Source organism: Mobula birostris, chromosome 23 (genome assembly GCF_030028105.1).
Source record: "Mobula birostris isolate sMobBir1 chromosome 23, sMobBir1.hap1, whole genome shotgun sequence".
NCBI classification, from domain to species: domain Eukaryota; kingdom Metazoa; phylum Chordata; class Chondrichthyes; order Myliobatiformes; family Myliobatidae; genus Mobula; species Mobula birostris.
The window spans coordinates 18,685,047-18,705,591 of record NC_092392.1 but is presented as its reverse complement, the minus strand read 5'-3'; the positions used below and the strand labels follow the sequence as shown (position 1 = coordinate 18,705,591).

At 43.7% G+C, this 20,545-nt stretch overlaps 1 protein-coding gene across 2 annotated transcripts in view; it reads right to left on the bottom strand.

The window, feature by feature from the left end:
* phyh (phytanoyl-CoA 2-hydroxylase) overlaps window positions 1–9,907 on the bottom strand; it is a 29,508-nt gene extending 19,601 nt beyond the window's left edge. The window contains exons 1-3 of one of the 2 annotated variants that reach the window (XM_072241208.1): window positions 9,736–9,907; window positions 6,902–6,957; window positions 2,351–2,461 (exon numbers count right to left, since the gene is read on the bottom strand). In XM_072241208.1, the coding sequence (XP_072097309.1) occupies window positions 2,351–2,461; window positions 6,902–6,957; window positions 9,736–9,789 (221 nt within the window). In that variant the 5' untranslated portion in view covers window positions 9,790–9,907. Of the gene's footprint in view, window positions 1–2,350; window positions 2,462–5,712; window positions 5,818–6,901; window positions 6,958–9,735 lie in introns of those variants that run through there. The other variant, XM_072241207.1, reaches the window with a different exon arrangement.
* Between the last annotated feature and the right edge of the window lie 10,638 nt (window positions 9,908–20,545).

Genomic DNA, 20,545 nt, shown 5'->3' with positions numbered 1-20,545 from the left:
GTAACACACACAAAATGTTGGAGGACCTTCACAGGTCAGACAGGATCTATGGAGGGGCATAAACAGTCAACATTTTGGGCCAAGACCACTGATTAGTACTGGGAAAAGTCCTGATGAACATCAACTGTTTATTCCACACCACTGATGCTGCTGAATTGCTGAATTGCTGAATTCCCTCAACATTTTTTCCTCAAATATTCCCAGCATCGCGTTTAGCGAATTTTAGATCTAATTTGTCAACTTGCCTTGAGTCCCCTGAACCATTCTCCCATGTGGGACTCCGTCAAAGGCCTTACTGACGTCTATCTAGATCAGGGTTCCCAACCTGATATGAACCTCTCGGTTAACGGTAGGGATCCGTGGCATTAAAAAAAAAAGGTTGGGAACCCCTGGTTTAGATCATACATTTCAAAAAGATGATCTCTCATCCTTCTAAGCAATAAACACTGACAAGCTGTTCAACCTTTCCTTATTTCAACCCTTTATTGCAGGGATTAACCTGGTGAACTTTCTTTGCACCATCTCCAATGCAAATACACATTCAAACAGGGAGACCCAACCAGTACTCAGTGCTCCAGGTGCAGTCTTTCCTGTCAACAGACAATAGGTACAGGAGTAGGCCATTCAGCCCTTTGAGCCAGCACCGCCATTCACTGTGATCATGGCTGATCATCCACTATCAGTATCCAGTTCCTGCCTTATCCCCACAACCTTTGATTCCGCTATCTTTAAGAGCTCTATCCATCTCCTTCTTGAAAGCATCCAGAGACTTGGCCTCCACAGCCTTCTGAGGCAGAGCATTCCACATATCCACCACTCTCTGGGTAAAAAAGTTTTTCCTCAACTCAATTCTAAATGGCCTACCCCTAATTCTTAAACTGTGGTCTCTGGTTCTGGACTCACCCATCAGTGGGAACATGCTTCCTGCCTCCAGCGTGTCTAATCCCTTAATAATCTTATATGTTTCAGTCAGATCCCCTCTCATCCTAAATTCCAGTGTATACAAGCCCAGTCGCTCCAATCTCTCAACATATGACAGTCCCGCCATCCCGGGAATTAACCTTGTGAACCTACGCTGCACTCCCTCAATAGCAAGTATGTCCCTCCTCAAATTTGGAGACCAAAACTGCACACAATACTCCAGGTGTGGTCTCACCAGAGCTCTGTACAGCTGCAGAAGGATCTCTTTGCTCTTATACTCAATTCCCCTTGTTATGAAGGCCAGCATGCCATTAGCTTTCTTCACTGCCTGCTGTACCTGCATGCCTGCTTTCAGTGACTGATGTACAAGAACACCTAGATCTCATTGTACTTCCCCTTTTCCTAACTTGACTCCATTTAGATAATAATCTGCCTTCCTGTTCTTACCACCAAAGTGGATAACCTCACATTTATCCACATTAAACTGCATCTGCCCACTCACCCAACCTGTCCAAGTCACCCTGCATTCTCATACCATCCTCCTCACATTTCTCACGTCCACCCAGCTTTGTGTCATCTGCAAATTTGCTAATGTTACTTTTAATCCCTTCATCTAAATCATTAATGTACATTGTAAACAGCTACGGTCCCTGCACTGAACCCTGCGGTACCCCACTGGTCACCGCCTGCCATTCCGAAAGGGACCCGTTAATCGCTACTCTTTGTTTCCTGTCAGCCGGCCAATTTTCAATCCATGTCTTTACTCTGCCGCCAATACCATGTGCCCTAATTTTGCTCACTAATCTATGTGGTCTTTATCAAAGGCTTTCTGGAAGTCCAGGTACACTACATCCACTGACTCTCCCTTGTCCATTTTCATAGTTACGTCCTGTCAGTCACCTTATGTACACATACTCTTGTGCCTAGAGTCACTTTATGGATATACGATCAATGTATATAAACTATTTTAAGTATTTATATTTATTGTGCTTTTTTATTATTAATGTCCTTTCTCTTATTACTTTTTTGTGCTGCATCGGATCTGGACTAACAATTATTTCGCTCTCCTTTACACTTGTGTACTGGAAATGATATTAAACAATCTTGAATCTTGCATTAAAACTTCCCTATGTTTCTATGCCCCTTATAAATCTCTCGGAGCAAGTATTCTGTTGGTATGTTTACAACTCGGGTAAGGTTCATCATCTCCTCCTCTCCCCATTTGTTGTCCTCTGAAATAAATATATCAGTCCTGATGAAGGGTCTCAGCCCAAAATGTCGACTGTGCTCTTTTCCATAGATGCTGCCTGGCCTGCTGAGTTTCTCCAGCATTTTGTGTGTGTGCTTGGATTTCCAACACCTGCAGGTTTTTCTCTTGTTTGCGATAAATAAATTCATGTTTTATTTCTTTAAAACACCAACAACTTACCGAAACATTTCCAGGTTTTCATCAGAAACCAACTTCTTAACAAGAAGGAATCCATTTTCCTCGTAAAACTGCCTCTGCTCAGGGATGAGATAAGGGTTTTCCAAAGTGTAGCTAGAGAAAAAGATAGCTTAATAAACACATTTAAAACTTCTTGGTAAAAAAGGACAATTTTCACACAAAAACAATGTATAGTTTTATTCTGCATAATGTTAGACATTTGTAATTACTCTGAGAATGATCAAACTAATTTAATTTATTTACTTTTAAATATTTTAATTTATTTTTAATAATTTATATACATAGCATGGAACAGGCCTTTCCAGCCCAATGAGCCACACTACCCAGCAACCCACCGATTTGACCCTAGCCTAATCACAGGACAATTTACAACCACCAATTCATTAACTACTAACCAGCACATCCTTGGACTGTGGGAGGGACCCGGAGCACCCGAAGGAAACCCACCAAGTTCACAGGGAGAACACACAAGTTCCTTACAGGCAGCGCCGGAAATGAACTTCGAACTCTGAACTCCAGCTCCCCGAGGTGTAATAGCATCGCGCTTACCTCTTTGATATATAGGTAAATAATCCAAAAATTATACTACAGTAGCAACAGGCTACATTCTAAGTTTTACTTGAGGAGGAGATTAAGAGGTTCAGTAAAAACACACACATGCTCCCCTCAAGATTCCCGGAAACCCCTGCTGCAGGAAATTTGCTGAAAATGTCAAACTATAGGTGGTGAATCTGTGCAGTCCAAGTCATTGGGTATATTTAAAATGGAAATTCATATATTCTTGATTGGTAAGGGTGTCAAAGATTATGGGGAGAAGGCAGGAGAATGGGATTGAGAGGGATAATGAAAGAGCCAGGATAAAACGATGAGGCAGATGCGATGGCCCAAATGACCTAATTCTGCTCCCTTGCCTTATAGTCTAAACAACAGATTGACCAAAACAGGAACATCACCCTCTCTCCCCTTTTAACAAGTTGAAGGGATGCATCTTTAATGTAAGTTATTTGGAACGCAGTAAAAATGTTTTCATTATTATTATTGATGCCCAATTACATTAAAACTCAAGAAATTGAGCTCTTACACTGATTTTTCCCCCAATGAAACGCATCACAAAATTGTAGTTTAAAGACCGGTAAGCATGAGAACTCAAGGGAGGTTGCAGATGTGTGCTGAAATCCCTTCTTACGCAGTTTATACTGTTTTTTTTTTGGTTTTCTGTGATATACTACCTTGTATGCTCAATCTCAAGGGATATAGCCACTGCTGGCAAAATCACAAGTTGTCCAGCTCTCTCTGGTGACTTATTTATTTTATTATTTGGAGAACTGGTCATTCCGGCCCAACGAGCCACACCACCCAGAAACCCTCCGATTAAACACTATCCTAATCAGACAATTGACAATGACCAATTAACCTGTACACCTTTGGACTGTGGGAAGAAACCAGAGTGCCCGGAGGAAATTGATGCTGTCAGGGGGAGAAGGTACAAACTCCTCACAGGCAGTGCCGGAATTGAACACTGAACTCTGACTCCCCGAACCGTAATAGCATCACGCAAATCACTACGCTTCCACGGTACTCCATTTATAAGCATAGTTGCCTCTAGTAAAGATATTTGTTCAGTACTCTTAAGCTGACAGTTTCATAATTCACTATGATATTGAAGAAAAAGAAGTATATTTCAAGGATGGGGAATATATTCCCCCCCAGATTGGGGTGCAACTTGGCAGGAACCTGCAAGTGATTTTGCGTATCTGCTGCCTTTGTTCTTGCAATGATAAAAGGGTGGGTTTTGAGAGATACTCCTGAAACCACTTCACTGAGTAAGCATACTGTACACAGTCAGGGCATTGGCCGTGGAGTGCATCTGTCAGTTTGAGAATGGCAAGTTCAAAGTTCAAAGGAAATTTAGTACCAAAGTATGCATGCACATACTTAGAGTTCAGGTTCCAAACTGTTCTTGTAGCTTTTTGTACTTCAATAGCTGCTACAATTTGTTGTCAACGGCGACCACAGTAAAGGCAGTGGTATATAAGAGAAGCACAAATCTTTTCATATTTGCAAACTGTTGGGATAGCAATTAGCAGTGTAGAGAGAGAGCAGCCAAGTTAATGGAATCGGTGTAGCCTGAGCATTATATTCTGCACTCGAAATGCCAATTTACAAGTGAAGCAACACAAGATGCTGGTGGAACTTAGCAAGTCAGGCGGCGTCTGTGGAGAAACTGGACAGCTGACGGTTTAGATGAAGGCCTGACATCTTACAAATAGGAACTACCTATTGAATGTTTTCATCATTTCCAGGTTCTGCTATACCTCCAATGTCACGAACTTTGTTGCTTTGCGGTAGCAGTGTACAGTATGATATACTGAGTAACACAAATTACAAAAAATGTGCAAAAGACAATTAACAAGGTAGTTTTCATGGATCATTCAGAGATCCAATGTCAGAGTGGAAGATGTTCCTAGTGCTGAGTTTGGGTTCTCAGGCTCCTGTAGCTCCTCACTGACGGTAGTAATGAGAGGAGGGCATGTCCCAGATGACGAGGGTGGATGCTGCCTTATGAGAAACCACCTCCTGAAGATGTCCTCAATGGTGGAGACGATTCTGCCCATAATGGAGCTGGCTGAGACTGCACCCCTCTGAGCCTCGTCCAATCCTGTGCACTGGAGCCTCCAGACAGGCTGTGATGCAACCAGTCAGAATGCTCTCCACCGTACAGCTATAGAAATATTTTAGGTATCTTTGTTGAGATACCATATTTCCTCAAACTCCTAACAGAGCCACTGATGTGCCTGCTTCATGATTCCATCAATGTGTTGGCCCAAGATAGACGCTGATGCTCAGGGATTTAAAACTGCTCACCCTTTCTACTGGAGACCCCTCAATGAGGAATGGTGTGTGTTCTCCTGACTTACCCCTCCTAAAGTCAACAATCGATTCCTTGGTCAAAATGCCTTTTGCACTTCCAGGTTTGTTGACCAGATGTTCAATTCTTTAAGGAATCATTGTAATGAGTTTGTACATTCTCCCCGTGACTGTGTGGTTTTCCACCGGGTGCTCTGGTTTCCTCCCACATTCCAGACATACGGGTTAGGGTTAGTAAGTTGTGAGCGTGCTGTCTTCCAGTCGAAAGTGCGGTGACATTTCCAAGCTGTCTCAGCACATTCTCAGGCTGTGTGGACATTGACATAATCACACAATTCATTGTACGTTTTGATGTTCTGATGTGTGACAAATGAAGCTAAACTTTAAAAAAGGAAACACAGTAGCTGGTTTTCACCCATACAAAAGCAGCAAAGTGATCATTTCTGATTGGTGTTGGTTGAGAGATAACGGTTTACCTATGCATGGAAGTAACTCCATTGGGTTTCACCCAAATAAGCCATGTATCTATTAAATCCATCTCTGACATCAGTTGTGGGCTTCGATACACAGATACATAAGAGACATTTAAGGAACTCATCGATAGGCACGTGGATGGTTGAAGAACTGGTTGGCTATGTTGGAGGGAAGGGTTACATTGATGTTACAGTGGGTTAAAAGGTTGGGACAAATCGTGAGCCTGTACTGTGCTGTAACGTTACATCTCGAAAGGCTGACTCATACTTCTGCATAGGCTCTACACCGTGGCCTAAGGAAGCGGCCTACGCCGTTGTGAGCATTTATACTTGTGCATTGGGGTGTCTGCGTCACTCCGCAATTCAATGCCAAAACACTAGTTGGCGCTGGTGTTTCTATGCCACTTTCTTTGTGTACTTCAAACAATGGCGACTGAAACTGAGCACTTCATGTTGGAGTTGGAGCTAATAAATGTTGAACAAGAGTTACTTTTATTGAAACTGATATTTGTGGAAATTTCTTTCCACGAATTTGATACTATTTGGCAGTCTTTATAGTCTGGCGACAAAGAGTCGTACAAATGTACATATTTTCAAACTTCCTCAATTAACCTCTCCTTGATTTGGTCCATTTCCCAACTCACGTTCAACTCACATTCTTATTCTCTCTCAATTCCAAAATGACGGAGAAGCAGCAGCAACCGGAAATGTGATGCTACCAAGCGGACCAATCACAGTTGTTGCGGTCCTCGTCGCCGCGACGTGTAGTTACATTTTTGGGGAGGTGCATGTCAGGCTACAGCGTAGGGTACGCGGCTACGCCATACCTACGGCATAGATTCGATGCAGAAGTATAAATTGGCCTTAACACTGCTCATACAGAGAAGACCTGCTACACTTGAGGTTGGTGGAAGTCTCCGAACACTTCAATTATCTGACTCAAAGGGAATAAACTGTACATTTTCTCCAAAGATCTCATTTCAAATACACACACCTTCTGTCAATTAAACAAAAGGCAATTCTGTTATCTCATTGTATTTGGACATACAGCCTACCAGATTAGAGTTGTAACAGGAAGCCTCACAGACCAGGGAAAACAAAAATACATTAGAGCTCGCAGGACCTACCTCACTGCAAATTATTCCTCACAATAAAATAATAACAAAATTAATTAATTTGTCCCCTTACTTACCGGAGCTTTCCAGGAAAAGAATGCGAAGTTACTTCTGCTGATGTGGGAGAGGCTTTCTGAAGTATGGATAAAGGAAAAAATATGATTTCTCTCACAAGGAAATTTTGTTTATTGGTAACTTGGCACTACTTTTAAACACAGAACTACTTATTAAGTACACAAAAATGCAATATCTGGAAGCAGAGTATTCTTTACAGGTCTTTTTTCATCCGCTAAATGGAGGTGATCTGGGAGTAGTTGTGCAATCACTCAAGTGGAGCAAGATGCTCTGCTAAGGGGTTGTCTCTTGGTGGCTGTAGAGGCTGATCTGGGATCCACATAACTAGAATGTACGGATGGATTCACTTAATGGAGAATACTTGTGCATGGCTTTGTTTAACCTGGAGAGCAGATGCATAGGCAACAACCACACAGCCCTTGACAGATTGGGGGCTGCACAAGAGGACTGGGAACACTTCACTGCCACTGTGATGTGTCATCATCTTCCGCCAGCTCCAGCACTGAGGTCTTGGTTGGATCACTCTCTGTCTGATCTCACCCTACCAGGATCTCAGTGCCAGACTTCTAAACTCCGGGCAGCATCACTTCCGGGATCAAGGAAACTCCCAAACCTCTCCACCACGACAAGATGGCGATCCTTGCAGAAGGCACCTCGAAGGTGTCAGCTGAAAAGGTGGTGAAGTAGAGCTTGTAGCAACTCTCAAGTGCAAGTAAGGTCACTGGGAAACAGGGAGTGAGAAAAAATAAGTTTAAATTTATTTTCCAGTACATACATCAAGGTACAGGAGCCACAGGTCTCACACCAGGAACAGTTATTACCCCTCAAGATAACCTCACGTCCCATCACCGAACTGTTCCCACAACCTATGGAATCACTTCATGATGAGATGAGAGTGTGTCCTCGATATAGTCTGTCCTGCAGAAAGTTTTGGCCCGAAACATCAACTGTACTCTTTTCCTTAGATGCTGCCTAGCCTGCGGAGTTCCTCCAGCATTTTGTGTGTGTTTCTCGATATGTGTTACTTATTCATTATTCCTTTTCGTATTTACACAGTTTGTTGCCTTTTGCACACTGGTTGTATGCCCAATTGGTGCTTCAATTATGGTTACTGGATTTATTGAGTATGCCCTTGTGCGAAAATGAATCACAGGGTTGTATACCGTGACATATATGGACTTGGATAATAAATTTACTTTGAACTTTACTCAATCTATGCCTCTCATAATCTTATAAACCTCTATCCGCTCTCCTCAGTCTCTGCTGCCCCAGACATATTTTATTAAAGTAGCTGGGGGGGGGGGCGGTTAAATGCCACCAGGAACTGAACGCTCTGGCATCTGATCGTTACATCCAACTGGAATCCCCAATTCAACACAAATAAAGCAATTTGGTCAACTGTGCATTTACAGAAAAGCAGAAGGCAGGCATTCAGCCCATCACATGTGGGCTGTTTAAAAAGCGATGCGGCCAAAACACAATTTACAACAGCACTGTGACCCTCAGGCTCTTCCAAGTACTTTTTAAATGACAGGCAACACACATAAAAGTTGGTGAACGCAGCAGGCCAGGCAGCATCTATTGGAAGAGGTACAGTCCCCCCTCCCCCTTTTCTTTCTCCCTGGGCCTCCTGTCCCATGATCCTCTCATATTCCCTTTGTCAATCACCTGTCCAGCTCTTGGCTCCATCCCTCCCCCTCCTGTCTTCTCCTGTCATTATGGATCTTCTCCTCCCCCTCCCCCTCTCAAATCTCTTCCTAACTCTTCTTTCAGTTAGTCCTGACAAAGGGTCTCGGCCCAAAACGTCGACTGTACCTCTTCCTAGAGATGCTGCCCGGCCTGCTGTGTTCACCAGCAACTTTTATGTGTGTTGCTTGAAATTCCAGCATCTGTAGATTTTCTCGTGTTTGACTTTTTAAATGAGATGAGAATGTCTGCTTCCCCAACCCTGTTAGGCAGAGACTGATAATCAGAATCAGGTTTAATATCACTGACACATGACATGAAATTCATTACATTGCAATACATAACCATACGCAACTATAGATTACAGTAAGTATGTATAGAAAATTAAGTAGGTAGTGCAAAAAGAGCAAAAAATAGTGAGGTAGTGTTCATTGTCCATTCATAAATCTTATGGTGGAGGGGGAGAAGCTGTTCCTGAAACATTCAGAGTCTGTCTTCAGGCTCTGATACCACCTCCTTGTTGGGAGCAATGAGAAGTCATCTCCTATGTATTCAAGTCCTGCTTAAATGGTATCTGTCTCAACCACTTCCTCTGGTAGGAGATTGTAAACAATAAACACAATTTTCTGCAAATGCTGGAGATCTTGAGCAACACATACACAAATCTGGAGGTCAGGCAACATCTCACTGGAGGGAAAGGGAGAGTCGATGTTGGGAACCAGGGCCCTTTTTAATCAGTTGCACCGGGTCCACCCTTTCCAGAACCACATAATACACACTTCCTTAGAACTACAGTCACCTTAGACACAGTATCTCAGGGCCAATATCACCAGAGCACTCTCCAACCCGGCCCCATCCCCCGGGTCTCCAACCAAGGCCAGAGGACTCCTCTACAGCCGTGAAGTTGTACAGAACAGGCGCAGGCTCTTCGGCCCACCGCGTCTATGCAGCCCGTTCTGTCTTTAACAATTTTAAAAAAGAAATTAAAGCTTAAGCTCGAGTGGAAGCCGTCAGAACCAGCGCCGAGCACCACTACTGGAAACCGACTTCTCTCCGGGGCTGAGTCTCCGCCCAACGCAAGTCCGGCGGAACTTCGGTGACAGCGCGGCGGAGAGGATAACTCGAGCTTCCCGGCGAAACTGAAGGATACAAGGTCGGGGTGTAGGTGCCGCAGGAGAAGATTCAGCCTGGCGGTCGCTGCCATGGCCGGTGGGGAGGATCGGCGTAGCTCTACAGTACGGGGCAAGTTGCGTGGTCCCTCCGGGCCGCTCGTTGGGCGAGCGAGGGAGGCGGACCCGGATACCGAGTGTTGCGAGCGAGAGATACATTGCGAAATGTATCCGTGCAGTCCTCTTCCCTCCTATCAGTCTTGGGTACTCAGAGTGAGGCTCACAGCATAAACCGGTGACATCGACTCATAGAGCAGGGAACAGGTCCTGGCAGAGGTTCAGTTACAGACGGAACCGTCTTCTTCTTCTAGTACTGTTTAATGGTAGTCGGCCCACCAACGTAAGGCGCATCAAGCGCACCAGATACTTTCTTCCAGAAAGCCTTCCTCCACCATCCCTTTCCCGTTTATGTCACTACAACCTCACACAGTGAACATTAAAATCCCCTGACCATTAGCTGACACACTTCTAGCATTCCATTGTAAGAAAAAAACATTAACAACTCTTCTTTGAAATCTGACTATCATTTACCCCCGTAAAGCTCCATTAATAACTTATAGAGTTAAGGCTTTTATCTCTAAATGTTTTTTTTTCTGCAGCTTTTAATGCACTTTAATTTGTTCCAAACTTTGTTTGTGCCGTACACTTTACCTCATCTGCCACGAAAGTACAAACTTTATGCACAATCAATGAATCCTTTGTTATAAAATCACACACTTTACATACTGACTTTAATCTATCTGTAATCCGTACTTTCTGAAGAACCTCTGCATTTGATAATGCCATTTCCACCCGAACACACTGCATGATATCCCTTATGTGTAGGACACCCGGCATAAGCACAGTTTATTTTTCCCACCCCCTAGTCCCTTTCTCACGTTATCTACTTGCCCGCCCGTCGCCTCCCTCTGGTGCTCCTCCCCCAACCCCCTTTCTTCTTTCTTCCATGACCTTCTGTCTCTTTCACCAATCAACTCCTAGCTCTTTGCTTCATCCCTCTCCCTCCAAGTTTCACCTATCACCTGATGTTTCTCTCTCCCCTTCCCCCACTGTACTTTTTTCCATAGCTGCTGCCTGGCCTCCAGAGTTCCTCCAGCATTTTGTGAGTGTTGCTTGGATTTCCAGCTTCTGCACATCTTCTCTTGTTTGTATGCAGAGCTGTGTTCCCCTCCACAGTTGCTAAAATTTAGGCCAATACCTTCTCCACAATTACCACACTGCTTTTTACCTGTACACTGAGATGCTACATAGCCAAACTTCTGGTTTGGAAAACATCTCAGAGGGGACAGCTCATATACTCAAACCACATGACTCATATAACGTAAACTAACCGTATCCAGCAACTTTTTTCCATCCACTTATATCAACATCTATTCTTACTCCACCATGAAACCCTTTAAAATGTTTCGCATCTACAACTTTTCCCCCAGCTAGATTATTTATAATTTAGTCCATGGTTTAATCTCTAGAGGCACTCCTGTTATTACTCCCCAAAGCCACTGTTGTTCAATATAATTATTTTGTGTTACCTTCCTTCCTGTCACAGCTTTTGACTTTACAAAACTCGAAGAGCGCCCCCATCCCTGGAAGGTTTTGCACCCACACTATCTCCTAATTGTCTTTTTTTCCAAATTCTAAGGTTAATCTAATCAGATTGATATCAGAACCAGGTCCACGTTCAAAACTCAGCAATACCTTAAACTCTTCCTTTCTTCTGATATTTAAATCCTGTCTGCTGCCTTTAATCACTGGACAATGAGCCACTACAATCCTCAATCAGCCTCTTATTTTCCTGTATCTCAGAATCCTGCCTTTCACCTTCCTCCATACACCCAATACAATCTTCCATCTGCTACTGTCATCTTCATCATCACTTCCTGATGTCTCTACCCCAACAAGCCTTGCCCGTGCACCTTCAGTTCACCACTCAGACAGAACTGTCCCTGGGGACTAGGTGCTGTTAAAGTCCTGGAAATTTTGTGCAAAGGAGGTTAAAAATGCATAATCCCTCTTTTATTAAAATGCGATTTCTTGCCCATTTTATTTTTAAAAATGTGATTTTCAGATGGTTACAGTTGAACATAACTTCAGGTCAACAATTGCATATTCTCCCTGTGCCTGCACGGGTGCTCCAGTTTCCTAGTTTCCGTCCACATCCGAGACCACGTGTGGGGTTCGTAGGAGAACTGACCGCTGTAAATTGTTCCTGGTAAGTGGGTGAGTGGTAGGATCTGGAGGGAACTGTTGGGAATGTGGGGAGAACTTTAAAAATAGGATTAACGTAAATGGGCTCCCTTCACCAGAGGTGCTCCTCCACGACCTGGATCAAAACACTTATTTCGTGTGGAGGTTTGTGTGCTTCAAGGACTCCATCAGGCAATGCCAACTCAGGGCCACCCATGTTGCAACGGCTGTGGACGAGATGCCAAACAAAGATTGATCCAACCCCGGCTCCCGAGCAGACAGACTCGTGTCTGCCTCTCCCGGGCCATGCCACATGAAACGAAACAACCAGAGGTGCTACCCCTGCCTGGTCACCCCATACACCCCAAACACCTCAAACACCTCACTCACTTTTGACCCCCACCGAACACTCAGCCCTCACCTGTGGCTCCAAATAGCTGTTAGCATGCAGCAGCCGCCACACCACTTCGACATGTGGGCTAAACCGAACAAGGGTAGCCGGCAGGTTTCAAACCCCGGTGAGATAGGGACGTGCTGACCCTAAGTCATCTCCAGTGCGTTGCCTGGATGAGATCAGCAGTAAGATCCAACAGCCAAAAGGCAGTTCTGCAACATTTCTTGGAGAGTGAAGGGTATGACAAGGTGCAGAATTCATGGTCATCCAAAGCAACCAAGAAAGAACGAGTATGATGACTATGTGACCCAGACTTCCAAGGTCTGTAGAGTGGTATTTCCCCACAGCAACAGCTTTCCCACCTTAAAAATCTCTCCTGCACAGATTTCTTCATGCAGTTCACATCACCGAATGCACAACAGAAAAACTGCGCAAATCCAACTGTTATTGTTGGATACGACGGGCAGCCCAGTCCGGACGGAGTACATGACTGAGTACTGAAGACCTGAGCTGACCAACTGTCTGGTGTGATCGTGGATATCTTCAACCACTTGCTCCAGCAAAAGGTACTCATTTGCTTCAATCACATTAGTGCCCAAGAAGAGTGTGGTAACATGTCTAAATGACTATCATCCAGTGGCACTTAGATCCACAGTGATGAAGTGTTTTGAGGGGCTGGTGTTGAAGCTTATCACCTCCTGTCTAAGTGGCGACTTGGATCTGCTCCAATTTGCCTACCGAAGCAGATGCCATCTCATTGGCTCTTCACACAACCCTGAAACATTTGGACAGCAAAGATTCGTACATCAGGGTGCACTTTATCGATTATAGCTCAGCATTTCATACCATCATCCCCTCAAAACTAATCAGTAAACTTCAAGCCTTGAGCCTCAATACCCTGGTGTGCAATTGGACCCTGGATTTCCTCACTTGCCATTCTGTCCAGATTCGCAAAAACATGTCCTCCACAATCTCCATCAGCACAGGTGCACCACAGGGACGTGTGCTTGGACATCTGCTCTACTCACTTTACACCTGTGACTGTGTGGCTAAGTACAGCTCCAACACCATATACAAGTTTGCTGATGACGTGACTGTTGTGGGCTCTATCAAAGGAGGTGATGAATCAGTATAAAGGAGGGAGATTGAAAACTTGGTAGAGTGGGGTAATAACAACAACCTCTCCCTCAATGTCAACAAGACCAAGGAGCTGATCGTGGACTTCAGGAGAGGGAGACCTGAAGTTCTTTAGCTAGTAATCATTGGAGGAGCTGAGGTGGAGAGGGTCAGTAACTTTAAATTCCCAGTTGTCACTATGTCAGAGGACCTCTCCTGGACCCATCATATAAATATATTTGCAAAGAAGGCACGGGAGTGACTCTACCTCCTCAGTAATCTGTGGAGACTCAACATGTCATCAAAAACCTTGGCAAACTTCTATAGATGTGTGGTAAAAAGTGTGCTGACTGACTGCATTACCAACTGGATGGGAACATCAATGTCTTTGAGTGGAAAATCCTACAAAAGGTAGTGGATTCGGCCCAGTACATCACGGGTAAAGCCCACCTAACCATTGAGCACATCTACAGGAAACGTTGCCATAGAAAGGCAGCATCCATCATCAAAGTTCCTCACCACCCAGGCCTTGCTCTTTTCTCACGATTGCCATCAGGTAGAAGGTGCAAGAACAGTTACAACCCCTCAACTATCAGCCTCTTGAACAATAGAGGATAACTACACTTTTTTCCCTTTCAGGGTTCTTTTAAAGACCCTGACCTGGAGTTACACGCTGACTTCAGTTCTTTGTGGGAAAGGATCCTGTTCTTGGGGCTTCAGGACCGGCTGGTGTTCGGCACGCCAAGGGGTCGGCCTGAGAGGCGGCCTAGAGTTTGGAAGCCTAAGATCGCGGGGCTCTGGAGACGGGCAGATTGAGGGTCGGTGTCACGGCAGGAGACTCGTGTCATCGGGGAGGCCAGAAAATCTTTCGCTGTGGGCCCGAAGACCCGAGTTCTTTGTGATCTTCGGGCACAGAGCCCGTAAAGAGCAGTGAGACGGATGTTTTAACATCCAGCGGGATGTTATGTCTCCCGCTCACTGTGAAAATGGGCGACACCTCCCTCTACCTTATTAGAGAGAGAGAGAACCTGTGGGTTGCTGAATGCTGGATGAATTGTGATAGTCTTTGAGGTAACTGCAAGGTCAGTGTCTTTGCTATCACCTAGCTCACACTTGTGGACGGTAGTGGGTGTGCTTTTTGTTTTGCCGGTTGGGAATTGTTGCTCGCCGCCGCTTATGCGCAGGAGGGGGGAGCTGGGGGTGATACTTTGGGGTTCTCACGTTTAACTGTCATTCATTCTTTGGGGCACCTCTCTATTTTTGTGGATGTTTTGCGAAGAAAAGACATTTCAGGATGTATATTGTATACATTTCTCTGATATTGAATTGGACTTTTGAACCTTTCTATTTCTGGTGTCACCAATAGTCTCACTTTAAGGACTCTTTATCTTGTTATTTCATGCTCGTTATTTATTCCTCTTTATTTATATTTGTATTTGCACAGTTTGTTCTTCATTGATCCTGTTTACAGTTACTGTTCTATAGGTTTGCTAAGTATGCCCATAGGAAAAAGAATCTCAGAGTATGTACTCTGATAATAAATGTTACTTTGAACAACCCCATCAGTGTAAATATCTGGATGATGGTAGGCACTGAGGGCTGAAAGGCATGTTTCTAAACCCTCCCCCTGACCTGCTACGCTTGAGAAAAGGCACAGATCAGAGAAACGGTTTTGTGGGCTGTGGTTCGGTAGGTACCTTGCTTCTAGGTGGGAAAGATAAGTTGCCAATCGCATTTCAGAAAGTTCAATAGCAGTAAATCTAAGCTGCCATCTAGAAAGAAAGATGAGCTTTATTTTTTGTACGTGCATTGAAACAGTGAAATGCGTCACTTGCATCAACGACCAACACGGTCCGAGGATGTGCTGGCGGCAGCCCACAAGTGTCACCACACTCAAGCACCAATAGCGCGTGCCCACAGCTTGCTAACCCTAACCCATATGTCTTTGGGAGGTGGGAGGAAACCAGAGCACCTGGAGGAAACCCACACGGTCATCAGGCGAACGTGCAACGTCTTTACAGAGCATGCCGAGAATTGAGCCGGGTCACTGGTGCTATAACAGCATTGCTCCCATGGTAACTGCTATGCTCACATGCCACCCTCTCCACACCATGTCTCAGATGCCTCACCAAGCCACAATATCTCATACAAAAAGCAGCTGTATACTAAGTATAGCTGTCTTTTGGATGAGATATTTGACTGAGGTTTTTTTTGCATAGGTAGATGCAAAAGATCTGACAGCGGTTTTCATGTTAAAATGGTCAGGAGGGTTATTACTTGATATTCAGATTAATATGTGTCTCTCCATCAATTCATTATTTCACTGTTATTAGAGGGAGCCTGCTGCATACAGCCGGATGCTCAGTGAATTTCCAGTCAATACAAAAAGAACTATTTCCCTGGATAGGCCATGAAAGCGACTATATAATTGCAAACCTTTTAAAAAGCAAATGCAATGCTGGCATTTTCATCTGAAATTCTCATTAATCTGTTGTTAAGTTGAATTTACCGTACAAAGGTACGGAAGAGGGATTCCAGATATAGTATTCATTAACTCTATAATGGTGCAAATGCAGTGAAGAGAACATTCAAGTGCAAATGCTATTCTGCTGTGAATGCCCGCAAGAAAATGAATCTGGGAGTAGTATATGGTGACGTGCATACTTTGATATACTTTGAGCTTTGAAGTTACAAAAGTAACAGTTCAGAAGACTTAAGAAATTGAGTTGAAACATTTAAATTCAGGCTCTGAAATTGATTTAATTTAGCTCTTAAATTAAAATGGCGATAGCAGTGATGTGGGCTGAAAAACTCAACACAGTTGTGAAATCAGCTAGTTTACTGTTGTCCTCCTGGGAGGAGTTTCTGTGTCTTACCCAGCCTAGCTTTCATGCAACTTCAGCCTGAAGCTATATGACAGAATTTGAATGTATGGCAGAATAAACCCAGAGAACATTGTGTCTGGAGCTGAACATTGCTAACAATGCACTGTCAATATGATGGATGGAAGGTCATGAGTGACAGTCCAAGGCTGCTGCCCGATACAGTTCAGCATTAGTATCTCAGGATTGTATTCACTGGCCTGTGACAACATGACCAGCAATAATTGCATATGGTGCCAAGTTAGCCACAATCATATTTAATTTGCTGTGTTTTGAGAACTTTATCCATATTTCAGGCGGGAATCGAGAGCATGCTATCAAAAGATAACAGGAAGCAACTTTTAAGAGTGAGAGAGTGTGGGGGAAGGAGGTGGAGTAGGGTGAGTGGGTGGGGATGGGGGTTAAGGGCAGCCAGCTGCTCCCACGGTGGGCGGGCACTGGACTTGTTGACCTCAATGCAACAATTGAGTCTGCATTTCCAAGCCAGCCCATTTTCTCTCTGGCCAACTCGATAAACTATGGCACGGTGGATACTGGGTGTAAATCCGACACAGCCTCTGCATTGCGTCTCACGTACTGCCAGGGTCATTCCTGTTATAAAGATTCCAGCAGCACTCAGATACTCTGCATTGCAAATAACTGATGCATCTCAGAAACACTTCATTTTGTCAACTGACCATCGTCTGCCTTTTCCAGATCCTTTAGTATTTAGCACTGTGATCATGTTGTCCTTGACTATGTGTGAATATAAGTGTAGAAAACTCTTGCAAACAGGCTCTAAATTACACTTGGCATCATACAGTGCCTGCTATTGATTGAGTGGAATTGGTTAACAATCAATATTTTTGATCTGGGGAATGTGGATAATTCAAGGCAAGTACATTCAGACAACCAGTTGGAAACAGTAGACACCACATCAACCCTCTGATTTGTTTTTGCAGCTGTAACCATCATGTAATGCATAATTTACTGGTTAAGTAAACCTGAGGGGGTGGACTAATGTTCCATGAGACACGGCTAAATCTGAATTCACCAGCTGGGGAGTTAAAACTCAGTTCAATAAATAACATGGAACACTAAGTCAGCATCAAGATTGCTCTTAAAACCTCATCGGATTCACTTGTATCCCATGGTAAAGGGGGCTTGCTGTTCTTATCCACTCTGGTCTATATGTGACTCTGAATTCACAAAATTAGAGTTGACCTGTATTGGCCCACTAAAATGGCCTAGGAGGCAGTTGCCCATTAACAAGGCAAATGAGGGATGTGCCACAACTGCTGGCCTTGTCCACAACCCACAAGTGAATATAAATCACAAGCAAGAGAAAATCTGCAGATGCTGGAAATCCGAGCAACACACACAAGGTGCTGGAGGAACTCGGCAGGTCAGGCAGCATCTATGGAAAAAAGTACAGTCAACATTTCTGGCCGAAACCCTTCGGCAGGAATACAAATGATTTTTCTTACAATCTTCTATTAACAAAGGTAAATATTGGAAGTTCTGATGGTCTAGGGTACAAATGCATAAAGCCAGGAAGAATTTCATAAGCAGAATACACAAACCAAAGCTGTACAATCATGGGCTTAGCACATATGACTGAGGACAGACCATGGCAATTACACCCCAAAACCAAGACGACCCAGACCTCAATCTCCAAGCTGCAATTGTTTATGCAGACGTTGTTCGTACTTGCTCATGTTCAGATGCTGAGGCCCAGGATATCATCTCCTTGTTCATTCAAGCATACATGAGGTTGAGCCTGACACTGAACATCCATAAGGTGAAGGTTCACACCAGCATGCCTCTGCTGGACTACACTGCCCATCAATAAAGGTTCACAAAGAGCTCAAGGAACATATGAAACACTTCCCCTATCTCAGGAGCCATCTCTCTATGAAGGCAGGCAACAAATTTACCATTGCTTTAAATGCACCAGCTCAACATTGGTCAATTATACCTCAGACCTGGTATAAAACTCACAAAATGCTGGGCAGCTGCGATCCCTGCTCTCAGATACACACCTGAGATCTGGTCTATCTGCAGTAGACATCAGAGGGCATAGAAAAATTTCGACCTATAATGCATCTTCAAGAATCACCGAGCTGAAGAGAGATACAAAGTGGAAACAGTCCCTTTGGAACACCAGATCTGCACCAACCATCAAACACCTGTTCTTGATCAGCATCTGTCTTTTTCTCACATTACTCTGCACCCACTTCATCCACCCTGCATTTTAACACACAGTTACACAATAGGGACGTATACAGTAGCCATTTAACCTACCAACACATTGATTTTAGGTAAGGGAGGAGAAAATACCTGAGCTCCAGACTGAAGCCCGTGCTGTCATATGGAGAATGGGCAAACTCCGTAGGGCAGACCAGGTCTTCTACATGCCACACACACCAGATTCCCAAATCAGGCACACTAGTTCAAGCTCAGTCATGTAAGGAACTTTTTACCAGATGGACAGAGGAAGAGATTCAGACATACAGGTAAAGCTACTGAGAAGAAGTATAACATCTCCTGAGAACCTCTCGTCCATAACCACTTAAAACAGAAGAGAAGCATTTGGGAGGGCACAGGAATCGTTGAGGCTGTGCATTGGATGCACACAGAATTCTCGGGTAAGCAGTGGTAGGAATGAACTGATTTACTGAAACATGTCTTGTCAGGCACCTCTTTTATTGGCCTCATTAAACATTGCAGAACTTACAAAACCAGAGTGAGAACAAGTCATCCTCAGTCCTGACCAGGGGCTCCCAACCTGTGGTCCACAGACTCCTCGGTTAATAGTGAGGCTCCAAGGCATAAAAAAGGTTGGGAACCCCTAGTTCTGAGGGACTGCCTAGGAAGAAGACTTCTACCTAATGTATCTTGCCTTTTGTCTTCATGAATTATAATTCAACCATATTCCAAATGTAAACATTATGCTTCAAGCTATAGAAATCTATTGTCGTCTCTAGAATTTTAATGGTCTACTCTCAGAAAAAATATAAATCTTCTTAAGTCAAGAAACAGACACTTGTATCAAAGTGACCTTAATTCTCTCCTCCAACAGTATGGAAGAGATATTGAAAGCTTGTAAATGCCATAATGAGCGAGCTCTGGTGATTTAGGAAAGTGGCTGCATCTTCCACTGCTCCCCCAGCATACCATCTGTCCTATTCTTATTAGATTAGATTTTGCAAATTACCCTGATTCATAGAAACTCTTTGTAGATGGTTGGAAAGAACCAATGATTTATCACAGCAGCCACCTTCACATTCTGTTGCAAATCTGGATGAGTATTGTAGAATATTCATTTAACAAATAACAGTTGTTGCAGGAATTATTTACTATCATCCAAAGCAAAAGTATGTGTCTTTGGTTTGAGTTTCTTTCATAGAAGATTCCCTTTGTCTTGTATTTCATGGTTTATTCTGCTTGCTCTATAAACAGAATAGGCACAAATATTTCAACAATCTGTTTAGCTTAATCATGTGATGACTGGTAATGGATTTTAAGTGTTAAAGCCTGTTTCTCTCTCCAGAGGCTGTCTAACCTGCTGATTATTTCCAAAATTCTCTGTTTTTCATTTCAGACTCTCTGCATCTGGAGCACTTGGCTCTTGTCCCAGCACTGTGCTGAAACTAAACGATGAACCCCCACTGATACTGCACAGTACTCACACAATTATTGCCAGCTCATTTTTGTAAACAGTGGTAATGACACCTCCATAAAGTATTGATGTGTTGGAGGGCAAGATTACAGGAGCATTTAAATGATAAGGTTTCAGCAGCACAAAGCGGCTTAGTACTGACAGTTTGGCAAAACTTAGTTCAATAAGAGGATGATTCAGCTGAGACATTGTGCCAACCTGATACAAGTTCCACTCACATAATGGAGTAGGTATTGGAAAGAGGTGGTGAAGCTGATCATCAGACAGGCATTTAAGAGAGGGGATTGATGATAAAGGCATTGAATGTGCCACGTGGAAGTCATCCTAAAGGAGTTCTCAATTCCAGATTTATAGCGCAGAGCCTGAAAATTTCTCTGACTTCTAGTGGCTGATGGCAGCCAATCTATCAGATACATCCCCGCACTTTTACTTTGAAACTTCATCAAACTACAGCTGTCATCCTGCCAAATTATATGAATTCCTCAATCTTGCTAGAAGTTCAAAGTAGATTTTATTTTTAAAGCATGTATAAATTATACAACCTTGAGATTTGT